We start from the raw sequence: 19,211 nt of genomic DNA on the forward strand, positions 1-19,211 counted from the left end.
GTCTCAGGGGAGGTCCCTTGCCAAAGGTCATACCGTCAGGGACAGAGCCAGGATGAGAACCCTGGGGATGTCCAGAGGTGGGCAGTCACGAAGGCAGGCCGAAGCCGGTAAGGGGAGTGGACTGTGGGTTCTGGAACTGGGTGGCCCTGGGTTTAAATTCAGCTGTGTCATTAGTTTACTAGATCACTTCATCACCCTGAGCCCCATCATTCAGCGTAAAGTGATGGGTGGAATAAAACATCTTATTAGGACCCTTGCGAGATGGTTATCTTGGGGTTGGTGCCAGTAGGCACCGAGTACATATCTGTTGAGTGACTGATCAGCTGCATAGAAGAGGTTGGACCTGGAGGGGGAATGGCGGCTTCCGAGGAACAGCTTCTCAGTGCCTGGCCCCACCGTGTGCTGGCCCTTACATGCAGCCTCCTCTCCGGCCCTGCTGTCCTATCCTGCCTGGGCCCTAAGCCTACCAGGCCACCCCGCACCGGGAGCTGCTGCACAGTCCGATCCTGTTTATGGGCAGCTAAGCCCACCCCCAGCTTCTGAACACGTCCCTCACTGTCCCATCTCTGGCCCTGCTTATGACCTCAGACCTAAAGCTTGTTTCTCATCAACATCTTATATTCGCCCTCAACCACAGTTCACCTGTTCTCATAACATGTATTGTTTGGTTCCTGCATAGTATGCACCAGTGGTGGCCATTATTATAGGGTATTATTATTGTATTATACGTTATAATACAATCACATGGTACAACAGCAGGTTATCCATGGTCCTACAGGATGGTGCACCTGTGGGTGGGCTTGGAGTACTTGAATTCAAATCCCAACTTGACCATGTATTTGCTCTGTGACTTTGAGGAAATTATCTAACTTTTCTCTCCCTCAGTTTCCTCATCTATAAAATGGGATAATAATAGTAACTACCTGATAAAGTTATAAGAAATTAGCAACCTAGAATGGAAGTTTGATAAGAGTGGGATTTTGGTCTGTTTTGTTCTTTGCAGTATCACCAGTGCCTAGCTACTGCCTGAGACATAGAAGCTATTCAACAAATATTTGTTAAATCAATCTGCAATAGTGAGGTAATGCGTATAAAGTAGCACTAAAGCGCTAATAGAAATACAATACAAGCCACTTATAATTTTAAGATTTGTAGAAGCCATGTTAAAAAAAGTAAAAAGGTAAAATTAATTTTAATAATATATTTTTAACATAATGTATCCAAAATACCATTGCAACATGATATCAATGTAAGAATTATTACTGAGATTTTTAAATCTCTATGCCCAACGTGGGGCTCAAACTTACAACCCTGAGATCAAGAGTCACATGCTCTACTGACTGAGCCAGCCAGGTGCCCCTGAGATATTTTCTATTCTTTTTTTCCTACTAAGTCTTTGAAATCTGGTATGTATTTTACCCCTATAGCACATTTCAACTATACAACAATATCATAAGCAATGTCCTACCAAAAACTAAGTCATATTTAACAAATACTTTTGTTTCTAAATTTAAAATAATTAAAATTAAATTAAATTAAAAATTTGGTTCCTTTCTAGTACTAGCCACATTTCAAGGGCTCAGGAGCCCCATGTGGTTCGTGGTGACCAGATTGGGCCAACAGAGATACGGAGTGCCCAGGGGCTCGAGTTAGGTTCCCAGTGAAGTTCAGCTATTATTATTAGTGATCTGGAAGATGTCTGTGCTTTCGGTTGAGTGAAACAAGAAGTCACTGAGCATTGTGTACAACATGATTTCACTTGTGCAAACAAAGAAAAACCCCACCCCCAAACTATTTATATTTGTTAAATATGTAATCCAGATGTAAACAGAAGCCTCCTTGCCTTATAAGAGCTCCAATCTCGATCCATGAGAGCAGCAAGAAAACATGAAACGTGCCACAGATGCCTGATCAGGAGAGTGGGCCCAGAACAATGGAAGGCCTTTGTGTTAGTTCCAAGAGGAGTCTGAGAGAGGAGCTGGGGACCTGAATTGCTTGGGTTAGGAAGGGAGGAGAGTGTGAATTTCCCAAGGGTCAAGGTGGTAGAATGCATGGGGCAAAGGGCCAGGGAGCACCCCTCCCTGGGAATGGGGATGCCTAAGAGGATGTGAACCCATCACAGAGATGACACTTAAAATTGCTATGCGGGGTACAACGTGAACATTTCTGGGACCCCCAAACCTTCTGTGAAATCTACTCGACTGACTAATGTCTGTGTGCATGAGTTTTAGGGTAGAATCCAGAAAGAAGCTGACCTTTCATCTGAGTCAGAGAAAGGAGATGGCCAGGGCAGAAGCAAGGGCCAGAGACTGAAGAGACTGGACACGTAAGGGTCCCCTTCTTTCCTCCAACACCATTCTTGGGACTCAAAGAAGTGACTTTCAACCTCCCATGATTCATGAAGGTGAAAGTAGGAGCCCTTCTCAGCATGTCCGCTACATCTCAGAGGCAAAGGGGGCCTCAGAACACATCTAGACTCCTCTGTGTTTGTAAGTGCCCAGGAAAAACCTGGAAGGGTCCGCATTAACGTGACAGGGGCTGCCTCTGGGAGGAGAGTGGGTTTGGAGAGGTGAAAATTTTCACGTTTGCCTTCTATATGTCTTTATTGAGTTGTTTCAAAAAATGTTTTTACAGTGAGCAGGCAATACTATTATGTTTAGGAAAAGAAAACACTGCCCTGCACCTTCCTCCCAGCCCACCCAAGGAGTACCTGGCCAGTGTGGAAAATTTAGGATGTATGGGTAGGTAAGTAGTAATAAGAAGCAGAAGTCATATCTCACTGCCTAGCAATGACCGTTCTCCCAAGGGCTGCTCAAACTCCGGGGAAATGTCTGGCCTCCGGGCTGGCCCTCTTAGCGCACCCCGAACAGGCCTCGCCATTTTGCCCCAGCCCCAGACTAGCCAAAGGTCAGAGTAGCCAAAAAGGTTGCCTTAGGGCCCGGGGCTGTGAGGGGTCTCAGCCCTGTGCTTGGAGTGCCCTGGTGGAAAATGGGGCCTTTGCTTTGGCATGGGGACTGCTGTGGCGCTTGGGTAAGTCTCTGTTCAATTTAGGGGCTGTGCAGGGAACATGGATGGGAGCCCCCCTGTGGCACTGAGGACACTGCCTTCTCGTGACATAGAGGTCAGAAGTTTGGTCAACTTACTGTGAGCAAGTTACTTAACCATTCCAGGCTTCGGTGTTCTTTTTTGTAAAATGTTGTAAGGGTTAAATGAGATAATGCATCATATAGTTGGCACAAAGGAACAATAAGGATATTCTAAGAACAGTCTTTGCTCAGCCAAGCCCTCTAGCCCTCATGAAGGAGGGGAGAGGGAATGAAATTTTTTCCTGTAGGGGAGTGGGAGATGGAGCCCAAGGGCCAGGGTTCTGTCTGGTTGGAGCAGAAAGAGTTGAGTCTCTGTCTTGGGGCACCGGCACCAGCAAGGAAGCTGGACACTTCCAAAGGTTCAGTGGTAGAAAATGGTGGGTAGTGGAGTGGCAGTTGACAACTTTAAGGGCTGGGGCCTATCATGGGGACCAGACCAGTGCGGAAACAGGTGTGGATTCTAGTCTGCACTCTGCCATCAGTGTGGCCCGGCACACGCTACTGGGGCCTCAGAATAGCATGGAGGTTTCTTTTCTTTTTTTTTCTAAAGATTTATTTATTTTGGGGGCGCCTGGGTGGCTCAGTCGGTTAAGCATCTGCCTTTGGCTCAGGTCATGATCCCGGGATCGTGAGAGCAGGAGAGCACAAGCAGGGTCCTGGCTTCGAGCCCCAGGGAGCCTGCTTCTCCCTCTCCCTCTGCTGCTCCCCCTGCTTGTGCTCTCTCTGTCAAATAAATAAAAACCTTTAAATTAAAAAAATTATTTGAGAGAGAGAGAGAGAGCACATGTGAGTGGGGGGAGGGGCAGAGGGAGAGAATCTCAGAGCCAGACATGGGGCTCAATCTCACCACCCTGAGATCATCTGACCTGAACCAAAATGAAGAGTCGGATGCTCAACTGACTGAGCCACCCAGGTGCCCCTGTGTGGAGGTTTCTAGTGCAGCCTTCCTCCAGGCTCATTAATACAAGTTCAAATCAGGTTTAGTCACTCGACAACTATGTGATTTAGGGCAAGTTACTTAACACTCCTAGTGCTTCAATTCTCCATCTGTAAAACGGGAAGCATGCTGTTACTAGCTTGTCGTGAGAATTAAATGTGTAAGTCAAACACACTGTGTAAAGGATACCAGGCTTACAGTGAGGGCTCGCTAACCATGAAGACTTGTTGGTATTGCCCGTCTGCAGCACGGAAGGGGCAGGTGATCCGTGGGGTTCTTTCTGGTTTGGGAAGTCATCATCTTTCATGTCTGACCCAGCTTCTCAGAGGGCAATTTAAGACCAGTCCCCTCTTGTTCCGTTCTACCTGCAGCCCTAGAGAATGACAAAGCTCTTGAATAACTGAGAAAAACATTCTCTACCCCCTGCATTTCTGTGGGAGAATGAAGGGAACGTTTTCTGCTCTGGCCAGTCATTAATGCTCCAACTTCTCAGTCCAGAGCCCAGTCCAGGCTCTGATCATTTACATTCCCATCTTCAAACCCAACTCACTAATTCCCACAGCAAATGCCATATGAGCATTTGCAGAACCAATTCATGATTCAGTGAGTGGACTCTGGAGCCAGACGGGCCTGCACTAGACTCGTGGCTGGACCACACTGGGTCTCCGAGACCCTGTTTCTTCACCTGTAAAATGGATAAATTAATTCCCACTTCTCAATTTAATGTGAGGATAAAATCAAACAATCTCTTGAATCATTTGGGGCTGTTTTTAGCTGCAAGTAACAGGTGACCTGACAAAACCAATCAAGGCGTTCCATTCTCTCCCGGAAGTATCTGGATTTGGTAGCTCTGAGGTTGGCTGGGCCACTAGCTCAGGCTCGCTCTTTTTGCTTTGCCATCTTCAGTGTCTTGACCTTATAATCCCAAAGTGGTTGCTGCAACCCCAAACTTCATATCCTCATAAAACACACTCAAGCAAAAGGATGCCTGGGTGGCTCAGTTGGGATTGAGCCTGGTCAGCAGGGAGCCTGCTTCTCCCTCTCCTTCTGCAGCTCCCCCTGCTTGTGCTCTCCTGCTCTCTCTCTCAAATAAACAAATAAAATCTTAAGAAAAAGAAAAAGAAATCACACTCAAGCAGGAAGCGGGGGTGGGGGTGGGTGGGAGGAAGAGGCTGAGGCACGGGTCCAAGCGCTGGTGCTTTTACTGGGAAGGCGCAGGCCCAGGGTGCGGGGGGCGAGGAGGAAGGGAAGAGGTGAAGCAATGAGCAGTGCTGCGTTAGGCCTGGGCTACTGCTTCCCAACAAGCTGCAGAGAGGCACAGCTGGGCACGCAGCAAGTGTATTAACTAGCACAGAGACTTTTCTGGAAGAGCTGAAAGGAGGAATTTTGGAGACAAGGAGGCAGTTAGCCCAGTTCCCTCCCTTTCCATCTACCATTTCCTACTTTTTAATGTTTGCCTCTGGGGAGCTAATGTCGCCACAGTTCTGGACTGAATCAGCTAACCACTTGGCTGCGTCTGAGGAAGCCAGACCCCATGGCCCTAGGAGTGGTTTTTCATCCAGGTCTCAGAATGGAGGGGTTCCTTGGTGCAGGGGGTCCAAATGGGAGCACTAAAGAGGCAGTTGAGAAATCTTTGGGAACCCACTGCAGGCAGAATAGTGCAGACTGCGGCAACTAGTTGGGTCCAAAGCAGATTTTAAAAAATGAGCCAATAGGATTTATTGATGGATTGATGATGGAGTGTGGGGGAGGGGGAGAAATTAAGGTTTTGGTGGATGATGGTGCTGTTTACTTAGATGGGGAAAGCTTGGGGCGGAAACTACTTTGTGAGGAAAATTAATTTTTTGCCCGTGTTAAATTGGTGAAGTCTACTAAGTGATCTAACTCTGGATCTGAGGGGCAGAGGTTCTAGGTGGAGATCAGAATTTGAGTCACTGTCACTACATGGTATTGAAAGTCAGAATACTGGTTGTGGTCACCTAAGAGAAGAGGTTAGTTGAAAAGAGAAGGGAGAGATGTGACAGAAACTTTGACTAGGGCAAGCCACACACCATGGGTGGCTTGTGTAATAGGTGGTGGGGGCAAAAGCCTCCTTATCTGGGGGCGCTGAGGAGAGGATGGAGGATTGGGAGTGGTGATGGAGACTACACTTCTTTGGGGAGCTTTGCTATAAAGGGGAGCAGAGAAATGGGGCAGTGGCTCAGGAGGGCCAAGGTCGGATGCTTTGAAGGTGTTTGCAGGTGGGAATGGGCCAGCACAGTAAGATGGAGAATGCCAGAGAGAAAGGGGACAGCTGCACGGATTTCGTCTCAGAGCTAAGAGGGATGGATCCAGATCGCACGTCGAAGGCGTGGCCTTAGAGAAGAGAGGGTTTCCCCGCACAGGAGGGGATGTGGGGCGTGGGCACACTACGCTGCAGGCGGGCAGCACACCGAGGGGAAGATGAAGTCAGTCTGTTCTGACTCCATCTTCTATGACTGAAGTTTGAGGCACTGAAGTCACTGAAGAGGGTGTTGATGGGAGAGGAGACAGGGTAGGAAGCAGGTTATCCGAGCGAGAAAAGGTGAGTATTTCAGGGAGATGTAACAGGAGAGCTTGGCAGTGTGGAGGCCCGCTTGAAGTGCGGTCTTAAGTATGGGGTGAGTCGGGGTGGCATGGCTGGTGGGTGCTCTCTGCAACGTTCAGTTGTTCAGGTGCAGGTGGGTGCTGGAGAGGGGCCGTGAACGCGAGGGAGACGGGAGGGAGTGGAGTGTGCTCAGAGCCGGGCAACGAAATCTGAGTAAGGCAAGTGGACATAGGAGAGAAGAGGTGCCTGGTGCAGAAGAGGTGCAAAGAGGTCAGATCAGGGGGTTGGAAATCTCGGTGAGGCTGGAAGAGGCGATGCTTATTCTACAAGGCAGTAATGAAAAGTTAACCACGGGACAAAAACACACCTTTCAAAATACCAAACAGCTACAAGAAAAATGAAAAGAGGGAGTGCCTGGGGGGCTGATTTGGTTAAGCGGCTGCCTTCAGCTCAGGTCATGATCCCAGGGTCCTGGAATCGAGCCCTGCGTCCGGCTCCCTGCTCAGTGGGGAGTCTGCTTCTCTCTCTCCCCCTGACCCTCTCCCCTGCTTGTGCTCTTGCTCTCTCTCAAGCGAATTAAAAAAGAAAGAAGAAAGAAAGAGGAAAAAAGAAAGAGAAAAAAATAGACAACAGAAGGACTATATATAAAAGACTTGAGATGCATGTAAATATAACATAAAACAGTATGATGGATCAGAAGCCAAACATATTTATCATTTTGTGCTGCTGTAAAAGAATTGAGGAACCTCTACAATGGATCTCTAGAATATACTGGCTAGTTTTTGTTTTTTTAAGATTTTATTTATTTGAGAGAAAGAGAGCATGTGCAAACTAGGGGTGCGGCAGAGGGAAAGAATCTCAAGCACACTCTGCAGTGAGCATGGAGCCTGTTGTAGGGCTCGATCTCACACAACCCCTCCCTGAGACCATGACCTGAGCCAAAACCAAGAGTCAGATGCTTAACTGACTGAGCCACCCAGGTGCCCCCAGGATATGCTGTTAAGTGAATATGCAAGGTAGAGAAATGTATAGTATGCTTTTTTAAAAATTTTTTAAAGATTTATTTATTTGAGAGAGAGGGTGAGCGAGTGCGGGGTGGGGGGTGGGGGAGGAGGGGAGGAGCAGAGGGAGGGAGAGGGAGAGTCTTAAGCAGACTCCATGCATGAGCCCAATGTGGGGCTTGATCCCACGACCCTGAGATCACAACCCGAACTGACTGTGCCACCCAGGCGCCCCGAGTATGTTCTCTTTATATAAGAAAAGGGAACTATAACATATTCATGTGTTTAAATTTAAAAATAATTGGAATGATTAAATCGAATAAAAAAGGTCACTAAATGGGAAGGGAGGGAATAAAGTGGAGGACATAGGAACAGAAATTAGACTTTGAAGAGATCATGTTTTGTAGATTAGACTTGGAACTATATAAATATTTTATGTATTAAACTAAGAGAAATTTTTTTACATTCTGTAAGGAAATGCAAGTTGACATTTTCTCATGTCCAAGATATGTAGAAAGGATGTATTTGCACATAAATTTCCAGGTGTAGCTCCGCTTTGTTCACGTTATAGATGGCTTTACGGGAATATTTTATAGTGACATATCATCATTTCATTATTCAATACCATGCGTTGTGCTTTGACTCATCATTTCCTCTGTGTTAACCCACAGAGTGCTGCGGGTCTCTGGGGTGCTGCGCAAAGCATGCGGCGCAGGGCCCATGCTAATCTTCTTTGGATCGTTCCAATTCTAGTCTACGTGTTGCTGAAGGGAGCCCAAGAAATTCTTTAAAAATGGAAAAATACATAGAACAGGTTAATGTATATGTGTATCCAGTGAGTAGCAAGCCACACAGAAAGGAACTATAGTAAACTGAAAACACTGTGAATGGACTGTATCTGCATCCTAGGAAATATCCCCAAAACAAAGAACTACAAACAAAACCTTAAACTCCCTTTTGTTATTCTGATACTGTTGTGTGATATGCAATAAAACAACTGAGTAATTGTGATTATCTATTTCATAATTCAGGATACAAACGAGAACCGGGATTCTCAATGTTGAGAAAAAAATATACACATGGAAGATATGAGTTGAGAAAATTTCTTAAGTCTTGAACTTGAATAAAAAGTATGAATGTGTTTTACCTTAAAAAGAAAATGTGTCCTAGCTTTGTCTAGCAAAGGCCATAAACAATGACCAACGTAGCAGCAGTAGACATTCTAGAGCCTTGATTTTGGTCTTGCAATGCCATTCACCACTAAAAGGAACCAGGATTTTGGTTTTTTCCTAGAAACATGACCCTAGGCCTGGAGCAGGAAATGTACAACATAAATCTGGAATATCCTATCATACTAGATAGCAAGGAAGTTACCAATACTACCATCAAAAGGGTTGTTATCAAAAGGACTCAGCAGCCACCTGAAGAGGCCCCCCCCCCCACTGGACAAAAAGAACAATTTGAGCGTCACTACGTTGAATAACTACAATGTACTAAAACATATAAAATGTTTAATTCAGTGATCATGTTACTGACAACACTAAAAAACAACCCACTGATCACTTTTGTATGGAGGATGCTAGTAAACCCAACTCATTATTTTTTAAAACTGGCCAGATTTTTCCGATATGAACTCTAACTCCAGCTAACCAAAGAGCAGATGAGTCAAAGTTTCTCTTCACATTGGTATTTCAGGCATTATGTGAAGAAAGGATGGTAGAATTAGAGTATCCTCATTTTGCAACCCTTGATGAATTAATGAATCTAGGCATTGACCTTCACCGGCCACAGTATATAGAGACAACCAAGCGTGATGCATCTCCTGATGAAAGCATACACCACAGGGATGCCTGGGTGGCTCAGTCGTTAGCGTCTGCCTTCGGCTCAGGTCGTGATCCCAGGGTCCTGGGATCGAGCCCCACATCGGGCTCCTTGCTCAGTGAGGAGCCTGCTTCTCCCTCTCCCTCTGCTGCTCCCCCTGCTTGTGCGCTCTCTGACAAGTAAAAATCTTAAAAAAAACAAACATATTATTAAAAAAAAAAAAGCATACACCACTACGTGGTTTTCTTACCACTAAATCTGAATCCAATTACACCTCCAGATCTATTCCTATTTAGTAGGAAATACAAAAGATAAAGAAACCTGTGTAATGACACCATGGAGATAGAAGAGCAAAATCCGGGGGTGCCAGGGTGGCTCAGTCGTTAGGTGTCTGCCTTCGCCTGGGGTCATGATCCCAGAGTCCTGGGATCGAGCCCCGAGCCCCGCATCATCGGGCTCCCTGCTCAGCAGGGAGTCTGCTTCTCCCTCTCCCACTCCCCCTGCTTGTGTTCCCTCTCCCGCTGTGTCTCTGTTAAATAAATAAATAAAATCTTAAAAAAAAAAAAAAAAGAGCAAAATCCAGACTGGGAGAGATGGAGGGAACTTATAGGCACCAAGAGATAAGAAATATGCCAGCCATTTGCAATACATAGATTCTCATTCAAATAAATAAATTACTGAAGAAAAAAAACAAAGACACTCAGGCAATTAGAAATTTGAGAATTTGAGTATTTCATAATATTAAGGAATTGTTATTTCGGTAGGCTAATGATATTGTGTTTTCTACGAAGTCCCTATCCTTTAAAAATACTTAAGTATTTATGGATGAAATGGGGTGTCAGGTTATGGTAAGGGAGAGGAGCCCGTGGTATAAATTAAGTGAAATTAGCTGAGTTGATAATTGTTGAAACTATGTGATAGGTACAGGGGGTTTTGCTTAGTCTACTTTTGCACATATTTGAGAGATTTTTAAAAACGATTTATTTTAGAGAGAGGAGAGTGCACGCAGTGGCAGGGAGGAAGAGCAGAGGGAGAGAAGCAGACTACCCACTGTGCCAGGAGCCGGACAACCTCACGACTCTCAAGAGATCAAGACCTGAGCCAAAATCAAGAGTCAGACGCTTAACTGACTGACACACCCAGGCGCTCCTATTTGAAATTTTCCATGACAAAAAAACAAGAATTTCCAAACTCAGGTCATCATGATTTAGGCTTTCCCTGGAAATGTGTGATGATGGGGAGGGACAGAGGTATCTGGGGTATATTTCAGGTTTCTTGCTTGAGGAATGGAACAGGTGGTGGTGTTTTACCAGGTTCAGGAAGAGTAGGGGAGGTGGGTTTGTGAAGAACAAGAGTTCCACTCTGGCCATGTTGATTTGGGGTGCCTGTAGTACATCTGGGTGGGACTGCACAAGAAGTTGGTGGAAATACCAAATGCAAAGAGATGGGGGCAGGTAATGAAAATGTGAGTCACTGAATGATGTCACAGGGAGAAACTATAGAGAAGGGGCTTGAGAAGTGGTCAATCAGACAAATAGTATCTTAGGAACCAGAGGGCCCCAGACAGGTCTAGAACAGTTTTTAAAAGAGGGGAATACTTGAGTCTTACGTCACACAGCATACAAAAATTAACTCAAAATGTTTTAAAGACCTCAATTTAAGAGTTAATGTTTTTCAAAACTCTTAGGAGACACAAGTATAAACCTTTATGACCCTGGACTGGGCAACAGATTTATCTTATCGTTTTTTAAGATTTTATTTACTTATTTGACAGAGAGAGAGAGAGAGAGAGAGAGGGATATCACAAGCAGGGGGAGCAGGAAAGGAAGAAGCAGACTCCCTGCTGAGCAGGGAGCCTGATGTGGGGTTCAATCCCAGGACCCTGGGATCATGACCTGAACTGAAGGCACTCAACCGATTGAGCCACCCAGGTGGTCCTGTGGAACAGATTTAGATAGGACACCAAGGCATAAGCAATAAAAAATTAAGTAAATTGGACTTCACCAAAACTAAAAATTGTTGTCTGACAAATAACCCTATCAAGTAAGTGAAGAAAACACAGAGAATGGGAGAAAACATTTGCAAATCATAAATCTGGTAAGAATATAATATCCAGAATATATAAAGAACTCCTGCACCTCACCAATAAAAAGACAAATAACCAATTAAAACATGAGCAAAAGGGGCGCCTGGCTGGCTCAGTCAGTAGAGTGTGTGCCTCTTGATCTTGGGGTCGTGAGTTCAAGCCCCATGTTGGGCATAGAGTATACTTAACCAAAAAAATGGGCACAGGATTTGAACATGTTAAAAAAAAAAAAGTTCAACACACATGGAAAGATGCTCAACATCCTAGGACGAGGAAAATACAAATCCATACCACACTGAAAGATCACTTCATACCCATCCGGATGCCTGTAATAAAAAAAGAAATGGGAAAATGTGTGCTGACAAGAATGTGGAGAAATCGGAACCCTTGTGCCCGGCTCGTGGGAGCGGGACATGGTGCCGCTGCTCTGAAAACGGCCGGGCAGCTCTAGGAGGGACAGCGATTCAAGACCCAGCAATCCTACTCCAAGGTACAGGTGGGAAAGAGCTGAAAACATCTGTCCACGCAAGAATGCATACACAGTAGAGGATTCGTAAAGCCCTCAAGTGGAAAGAACCCAAATGCCTATCAGCTGATCAATGAATAAACAAACTCTGGCACAGGTTTTCCCCACTATCCAGAAGTAGAGCTTTCCCATGAACTCCTTCCTAAGCCAGGGGGCACAGACTGAAGCAATCCCCATTCATCTAGATGGAGAGGTTTGTGAGCTTTCCCGGACCCCCAAAAACAACCTCTTAGGCTTGTCAGAGACCTTAGGACACGCTTGCTGATGGATGCACAAAATAAATTGAGATAAAGCAGATGCTCACACAGTTCAAAGGTGTAATGATGGTTTGGTTTGGGCCACTCTTGAGGCTCAGGCTGAGTGTTGCCTGGAGAAAGGCTTAAGAAATGCGCAATGCCTTTTTTTCTTTTAGGTCTTTTGTAAAAGCAAAGTGGCATAATGTGAACTTTCAAAAAGTGGAAGAGGTTATCTGTAAAAGGACTATTTGACCAAGGGAATCAAGTACGTGCTAGAACACAGATGGAACTCAACCACCTCATGCTACGAAGCCAGTCACAAGACTTCATGTCCAGGGATTCCATTTAGAAGAAATGTCCAAATAGGCTGATCTAGAGAAACAGAAAGTAGATTCGCAGTTGCCTAGGCCAGAAGAGGGAACGGGGACTGATTGCTAAGTATGGAGTTTCTTTTTTGTGATGGAACATTCTGCAGTTGTATAGTGTTGTTCCACAACCTTGTGAATATTCTAAAAACCACTGAATTGCGTGCTTTAAAATGGTGAATTCTTAATGCAAATTCTAGTTCAACTTTGGGCTCTTGCTCAGCAAATGCTGCAGTGAAGCCAGGCCCAGAGAGGCCTGGAGACACCGTGGGCCCCGAGCTGGGTGGCGGCTGGCCACTCATGGCACCTGTCCTCTTCTGTCATCTCCCACCCACCTCCCACCCCGCCCAGCCCCCATTTAATTCCAGCAACTCTGGTGAATCCTAAACAGAATCTGTGGTTTCATCCCTTTCACCACGATTGGTTTATAGGAGCAGGCAGGCAGTCCAGTTCTGCCCAAACTCGGGTTGCTGAGAGGCTTCTTGGAAATTATCTTCAGGAGAAACAGGTCTTCTGCCTCTGGACACCAATGTCCGAGCTGAGGCCTGGAGCAGCTGACTTGGGAGGTGGGGTGGTTGGACAACATGCCGAGGACAACACGGCAGAAAAGTTGGAAAGAAACAGCTGGGTACTTAGAACCACCTTACCTCAGGACTTCTCTTAGGGAAACTGACCTTCCTCCTGTTTATGCCATTTTATTTTACTTAGAGCCCAGAGCATCCATTCTAATACAGGTTATGGTGACTGCTCCCCAGAGATGGGATAAAACGGGCTTGGGGACAGGGCCAGGGGAAGGAAATCCATTTTATCATTGACTTCGTTCGGGTCAGGGCTGGCACGGAGCATGATTGTGGCTGGCTTAAATAGTCTTACCCTGTTTTCAAGATTGGTTTCTTGGTCTGTAAGCCCAGGTACTCTCATGGTCCATGGCTAGTCCCATCAGCAAATATTTCCCATGAAGGAAAAACAAAGTTCAAGCTCACCCTACTCATCCTAATTCCTAAGTAACAGGAAGAGAAGAGTTACTACTGGGTTTAACTTCAGCCGGTCACTTCATGTTTTAACTGTAAAATGGGGGCAAAACACCTAATTTTTGACACAAAAATTAAGAGCCTTTGGCTGAGCTCCTAGCATGGTCCATAGCTCAACACATTTAACTGAATCTGAAGTCCTACAAACACTGATTAAAGGAACCCCAGCTGTGCCTTTCTCAAATTCTGCAATTTCTGCTCAAATACCAAGCTGCCGTCTCCCTCACAGCTGTACCATCCCCCATTCTGAAGAGGACACTGCCCTCTGACTAAAAATTAAGAGTGTACCACCTAGAACGATTTCAGCAAAAAGAAAGCAAGTGGCTACAAATTGCCTAAGTGGACAAATTATCCAAAAGGTGCCCCCAAACAGAAGTCAGAAGTTATTTTTGAATAAAACTGGGAGTTTGAGCCCTGAGTTTTTGCTACTCACTGTATGTATACAGAAGCCCGAACAAGTTTCTTCACCTGAGCTCATTTCCTCACATAAAAAGGGTGTTAACACTTGTGTTGCCCCTTTATTTCTCCCAAACGATAGAGATGACCTGTGAAAGCACATTCAAATTGCAAGCATCAATTTATTACAAGTTCTCTTTCCTAAGAGCTAACTTCTTATTCCTTCCTCTAGAGGAAAGGTGCTTCACTGCAGGGCCTCTAAACTGAAGCAATCAGAAAGTCCCCATTAACAGCTCTGGTTTTGGAGCTAGAGCAGTTCACCAGCAAGGACAAGAATTTAATCAATTCACAGAAGACTTGCAGGCCTGCTTAAGAGAGTGCCCATCAGTCTAACACATCTCTGGTCAAATGTATACAGACACAAAAGCATTTTTTCCTGACACAAGGACTATAGTTGGACCTACTAATTTTCTAGTTTTATAGAGACTTTAAGTGTGAATGAAGTGGAAAGGCTCTTCTGCTGTCCGCTACCAGGCCAAAACCTCAGACCTACCCAAACTCTGCCTTTAAAAATACACTTCAGGTAATGCTGCGTAACCAAGTACAGAAATCACTCCTCTGCTCCTGGCCTCTCACCAGTCCACTCCAGGGATCTTTCCTAACTGCACCGTGTTCTACAGACGGACTCGAGACCAGAACGGCTGTACCTGAAACCTCTACACCTCACACCAGAATGCATCCTGTCCCAAGAGACCTGGAGAAACCAGGCTCCCCCATTCCTGGGAAAAGATTAGAGGCAGCATTCCAAGCCAAACTGTATCCAGCTTTATTAAAGATACTTTTCATAAACAATCATGGTATTTCAGGCAGGACATGGGCAGACAATCGTTAACAGTATACAACAACTTTCAAACTCCCTTCTTCAATGGACTACCAAAATCAGAAAGCCACTATAAAACCCAATGAAGTCTTCATGTAGATGCTCTGAACAGGGAAAGTTTAGAGTGAGGGTTGACAGTTCACATTTAGCATGTTGTTTAACAACTTTTCACAAGCCGACCCTGACTTTCAGGAAATGAAATGAAAATGGCAGAATTATCAATCTGAAGATCCACGAGCTAAAAAAGGAACTTTTTTGAGGGATGCCATCTCAGTGGTGACACTGTAAAGTCCAGATTGCCTGACATACTGGGAACCATGTCTTGGGGGTCAGGTTCCAACAGGTCTCTGGGTTTAAGGGAGTCAAGTCTATGTTGAAGGCAGACAGGGAGAAGAAGACATAAAAAAATGAGTTTTAGTTTTTCCACACCACCGAGGGGTTTGTGCCAAGGCGGCTCATGTGTGTCAACATCAAGGAATCCCTCCTCCTGGGAGCCAAGAGGAAGTTTCTCAAAACTAGAAGGGAAAGGTGTTTTTCCCCTTTTATCAATCTAGCTTTGGAGATATTCTATTAGTGACATATGCCCTTCCCCCAAAACAATGAAGTGTTCTGTGTGCTAACAACATAGCTTAAAAAAAAAGTAAAACAAAATTCTGCATTTTTATAAAACTTGATAAAAAATAGTATTTCAAACTGTACAGTCACCAGAAGTACACAGTTATCAAAAATGCACACACTTCACTTGGCATCTCCAGCACCTTCAGCTTTCTGTGCCTAGAAGAAAAAGATTAATACGATGTTACCACCTACAGATTTGACGCTATTTTCATTCACATCCCATCCCTAGCACTACTTTGCTCCCACACTCAGGTTCAGATTTTAGATCCTTCAAGATGCAGTCCTTGTTTTGAGAATAACTTGGTAACTTTCCCTCTGGACCTCACTGTACAATCAGGGAAGGGGGCACATTAGCATTAGAAGGGAAGTTTATCCTCAGCTTGAAAACTCTATGGTGTAGCATGAGCTTGGGACACGGAGTTCACACTACAGTGCCCGTTATTGGATGGCAGAGACTTTAAGAACCCAGAATTTAAGCTAACGGAAAAACCATAAGCAAACTCTGGACTGAAAAGCAGACTTGGGCAATACAGACGCAGGAGAAAGGTAATAAAAGCTTTTGGGATTGGTAACTGGCTCAGAGCCAACTTCACAAAAAGTGAAATAGCAGTTGTACCTGGTCTGTTTTGGCATCTCCGTTTTCTGCAGGGTTATTCCCATCCTTGCCAGCATCAGCTTTCCCCTTTTTCCCTTTGGGTACCTTCTCTCCCTTCTAAAAAGGGGAAGGGAGAAAAAATAGAGTAGTTTCTTCTAATTTCGCATTAGCAGGGTATGGTCTGCAAAATTCTGTATGACACAGGATTGTTTATCAAACAATCAAAGAATTGTTTATAACAGGATTGTGTATGTTAACACATACACAAACTATAAACCCTCCCCCATCGATAAAAACGGATCAAAACAAGACCAAATTATCATTTGCTGTGGTCTTTAGCATACAAGTTTTTATTTGAGTGTAAATAATAGAAGAAAACAGCACCTTGAATACCTGGGTTTTAAATGTACAATCTTCTGTAAGCTGATGACCACCCTCCCCCCGACCCCGGACCTTGTTGTTCCATTATTATCCTGATGAGAGAGTTCTTGGTTAGAAAACCAATACTACAAATGTCAGGGATAAATAAGGCAAGCTATCAAAACAATAGGTATTCTAATCTATAAATGGAGTCATCACTGTGCTGAATTAAGATGCTGAAGGACAGGCCTCATACTGTGAAAATGACCAATTCCAACATAGTTTTAAGGCCCAGTCCAGATAACTTTCTCATATCAAGTCTGTGTCAATGGATGAAGCCGTTATACAGAACTGTCAGCAACGTGGAAAACGGCACAGCCTTATGCAACTCCTAGAAGCAGCCTGGTCTCTCAGTTCCACTCACCTTTGCAGGGGCCTTTTTAGGCTTGGGCTCTGGCTTTGGAGGAGCAGGTTTCTTTTATTTCAGGGAGAGAGGAAGAGAACATTAGTATGATGGACCAAAGAAAACAACCCACCGCCAAACCACAGGACCACTGGCACGAAAGTTTCTTCTATTTCATAAAGCTTCTGGGGTTGGCTTTCCGCTGGAGTTTCCTATCTTCAGGAACCCATTTAAAGTAACACACCAAGGTGTCCCACGTTGGCTACAGCCACCAGAATTTCAGAACCAGCAAATATCAAACAGGAGAGCCCATAAGAGAGTAGATCATTCAAAAGCAGCTACTAATCATAACCCACGGGAAACAAAGGAAATTTTTCATGCTTTTTAGTTTCAGGGATAAACATAATTTAATAACAGACACTTACAGCAGATAACCTTGCAGATCTTCTCTGTGGCTATTAAAAGAAGAAAAAAAAGATTAGAAATAGGACAGTTAAGAAAAATCAAAAGATAAAAAATTTTCTCATCAGTTTGATCTAGACTACCGGAAGTGCAGAAAGCTTAGGGAAATTCGGGACTAGAGGTGTGGTTAATTGCCAGCAAAGGAGTCCCAAAGCTTTTTAAGACTCACCTCATCCTTCACCTTGGCTTTATCTCCTTTAGCATCCCCTTCAGCCTATAAAACACAAACAAAGCCTAAGAAAGTTGTAGCTTCTAAAGCAATTCTTAAGGACTCACTAAGCGTAACAGTCCTAAGCAAGAAAACCGAAGGGGGAAGCCTTGCACACAACTTTTCCATACGAATCTTCCGGTTTTAGCATCCCCAGCTCCTATAACGCCCGAAGTGCTCAAAGATCTGACTGCTCCTCTATACAACCATCACGCCCGAAATGGCCCAAAGCGCGCAGCAAAGGTGGGCGTCTGAGCCCCAGCCGGCTGGGAGCCTCCGCCAAGCCGCCCGGGGCAGCGCGCGCTAAACTGGAGCGAGGAGCGCGGAGGAGCGCAGCCCGCGCCGCGGCGCCAGGCAGAAGCAACAGCTGCAGATGGTGCAAACAAACCCCTCCGGAGGCGGGGCCCGGGCGCCGTTTCCATGGCAGCCGTCGAGGGCGGGAGACTGGAGGCGCGCGCAGCCGGGGGAACTCGTGGGCGGCAGCAGCGCGCACCGGCGCGAGTCCCGTGCGCCGGGGCCGTGGGCGGAGGCGGGGCCACACAGCGAAGCCCCGCCCCAAGGGACACGGGCCCCGCCCCCTCACGGCGGCGGTTTTTTGGCGGCAGCGCGCTCCCCCGCCCGCCAAGCCCGAGCGCCGCCTTCCCGCCCTTTCGGGTTTGAATTGCCCGCCTGCGGGGAGGGGAGGGGGCTTGGCGATGGGGGAGGGGGCGCGGGGCGGGCACGTCGAACCCGAGAGGAGCGGGATAAACAGCCGCCAACATGGCTCCTCCCGCCGCGGCCGCCGCTCCTCCAATATGGCCTCTGGCGCCCGCGGGCAGCCGAGCCGCGCAGGGTTAGCCCGGGGCAGCCTGACACCGCCTCGAGCCCCTGTGCAGGGCGTCTGAGCCTGCTCCAGCCCGGCGCCGATGCTCGCGCCCCGAAGCCGGGGAAGCGGCGGCGGCGGCAGCAGCAGCGGTAGTGGCGGCGGCAGTGGCGGCCCAGCGCCTGGGGCCCTCGCGCCACGTACCTTTCTCTTGGGCATGGTGGCGACGGCGGCGGGACGTAAGCGCTGGACGCGGGGATGCAGCGGCGCGCGGGATTTGGCCGGTCCGGGGGTCGTTCTCGCCTCTTCTTCTTCACACTGCTCGGGCTCCGGGGGGTTTATAAAGTTTTTATAGCGCTGGGAGCCCCGGACCGGTTAGAACCGGATTTCACCTCCCGCCGCCGCTCATTGGCCCAGCTGGGGTCACGTGGGCGGGGTTTAAACTCACCTCCTCTGGAGGGAGTGAGGAGGGGGGTACGGGGGGAGGGCGCGCGAGACGGCGGCGCGCCTAGGGGGTGGGGGCGCAGTGGGGGGAGGCGCGCGTCGATGGCAATAAACGAGGGGAGGGGGTGTGTGTGCGAGTCGGCGGGCTCTGCGTTTCGGCTCCCGCCAAGAGCTGGCTTTTGCAAACTACCAAGTTCCTTCTACCTTATGCAACCCAGCTACCCACTTCTCCAAGCCATGCGACACTTAGGGCGCATCTCGGCCGCTTTCCTTCCTGTTCCCGCTGGGGGCCCCAGAAGAAGGGTTTTCGAGGCCTGGCCGCACCGCCCTTCTCCGCCAGAGGCGGGAGGAAGCGCGCGGCGTGGAGGCACAGGCTGCAATTCCCAGG

The 19,211-nt window shown here is 46.7% G+C and overlaps 1 protein-coding gene across 1 annotated transcript; it reads right to left on the reverse strand.

Moving 5' to 3' along the window:
• Window positions 1–14,853: 14,853 nt before the first annotated feature.
• On the reverse strand, window positions 14,854–18,791 carry HMGN2 (high mobility group nucleosomal binding domain 2). The gene is made up of 6 exons (XM_028113721.2): window positions 18,584–18,791; window positions 17,539–17,583; window positions 17,333–17,362; window positions 16,929–16,979; window positions 16,166–16,261; window positions 14,854–15,705 (listed from the first exon to the last, which is right to left on the reverse strand). Exons 1-6 carry the CDS (start codon window positions 18,596–18,598, stop codon window positions 15,670–15,672), a joined length of 273 nt encoding a protein of 90 aa, XP_027969522.1. The 5' UTR covers window positions 18,599–18,791; the 3' UTR covers window positions 14,854–15,669.
• Window positions 18,792–19,211: the final 420 nt, after the last annotated feature.

This window comes from Eumetopias jubatus, unplaced genomic scaffold, assembly GCF_037043125.1.
Source record: "Eumetopias jubatus isolate StellerSeaLion01/CBP00866 unplaced genomic scaffold, mEumJub1_p1.0 scaffold_4, whole genome shotgun sequence".
In the NCBI taxonomy this organism is placed as follows: domain Eukaryota; kingdom Metazoa; phylum Chordata; class Mammalia; order Carnivora; family Otariidae; genus Eumetopias; species Eumetopias jubatus.

Bases quoted from the DNA above. Each gene is read 5' to 3' on its own strand.
- HMGN2 (XM_028113721.2), bottom strand. The intron at 17,363-17,538 runs GTGAGTCTTAAA...TTCTTTTAATAG, and splicing joins AAGCCAAGGTGAAGGATGAG to CCACAGAGAAGATCTGCAAG. The intron at 15,706-16,165 runs GTACAACTGCTA...TTTTTCTTCTAG, and splicing joins GAGATGCCAAAACAGACCAG to GCACAGAAAGCTGAAGGTGC.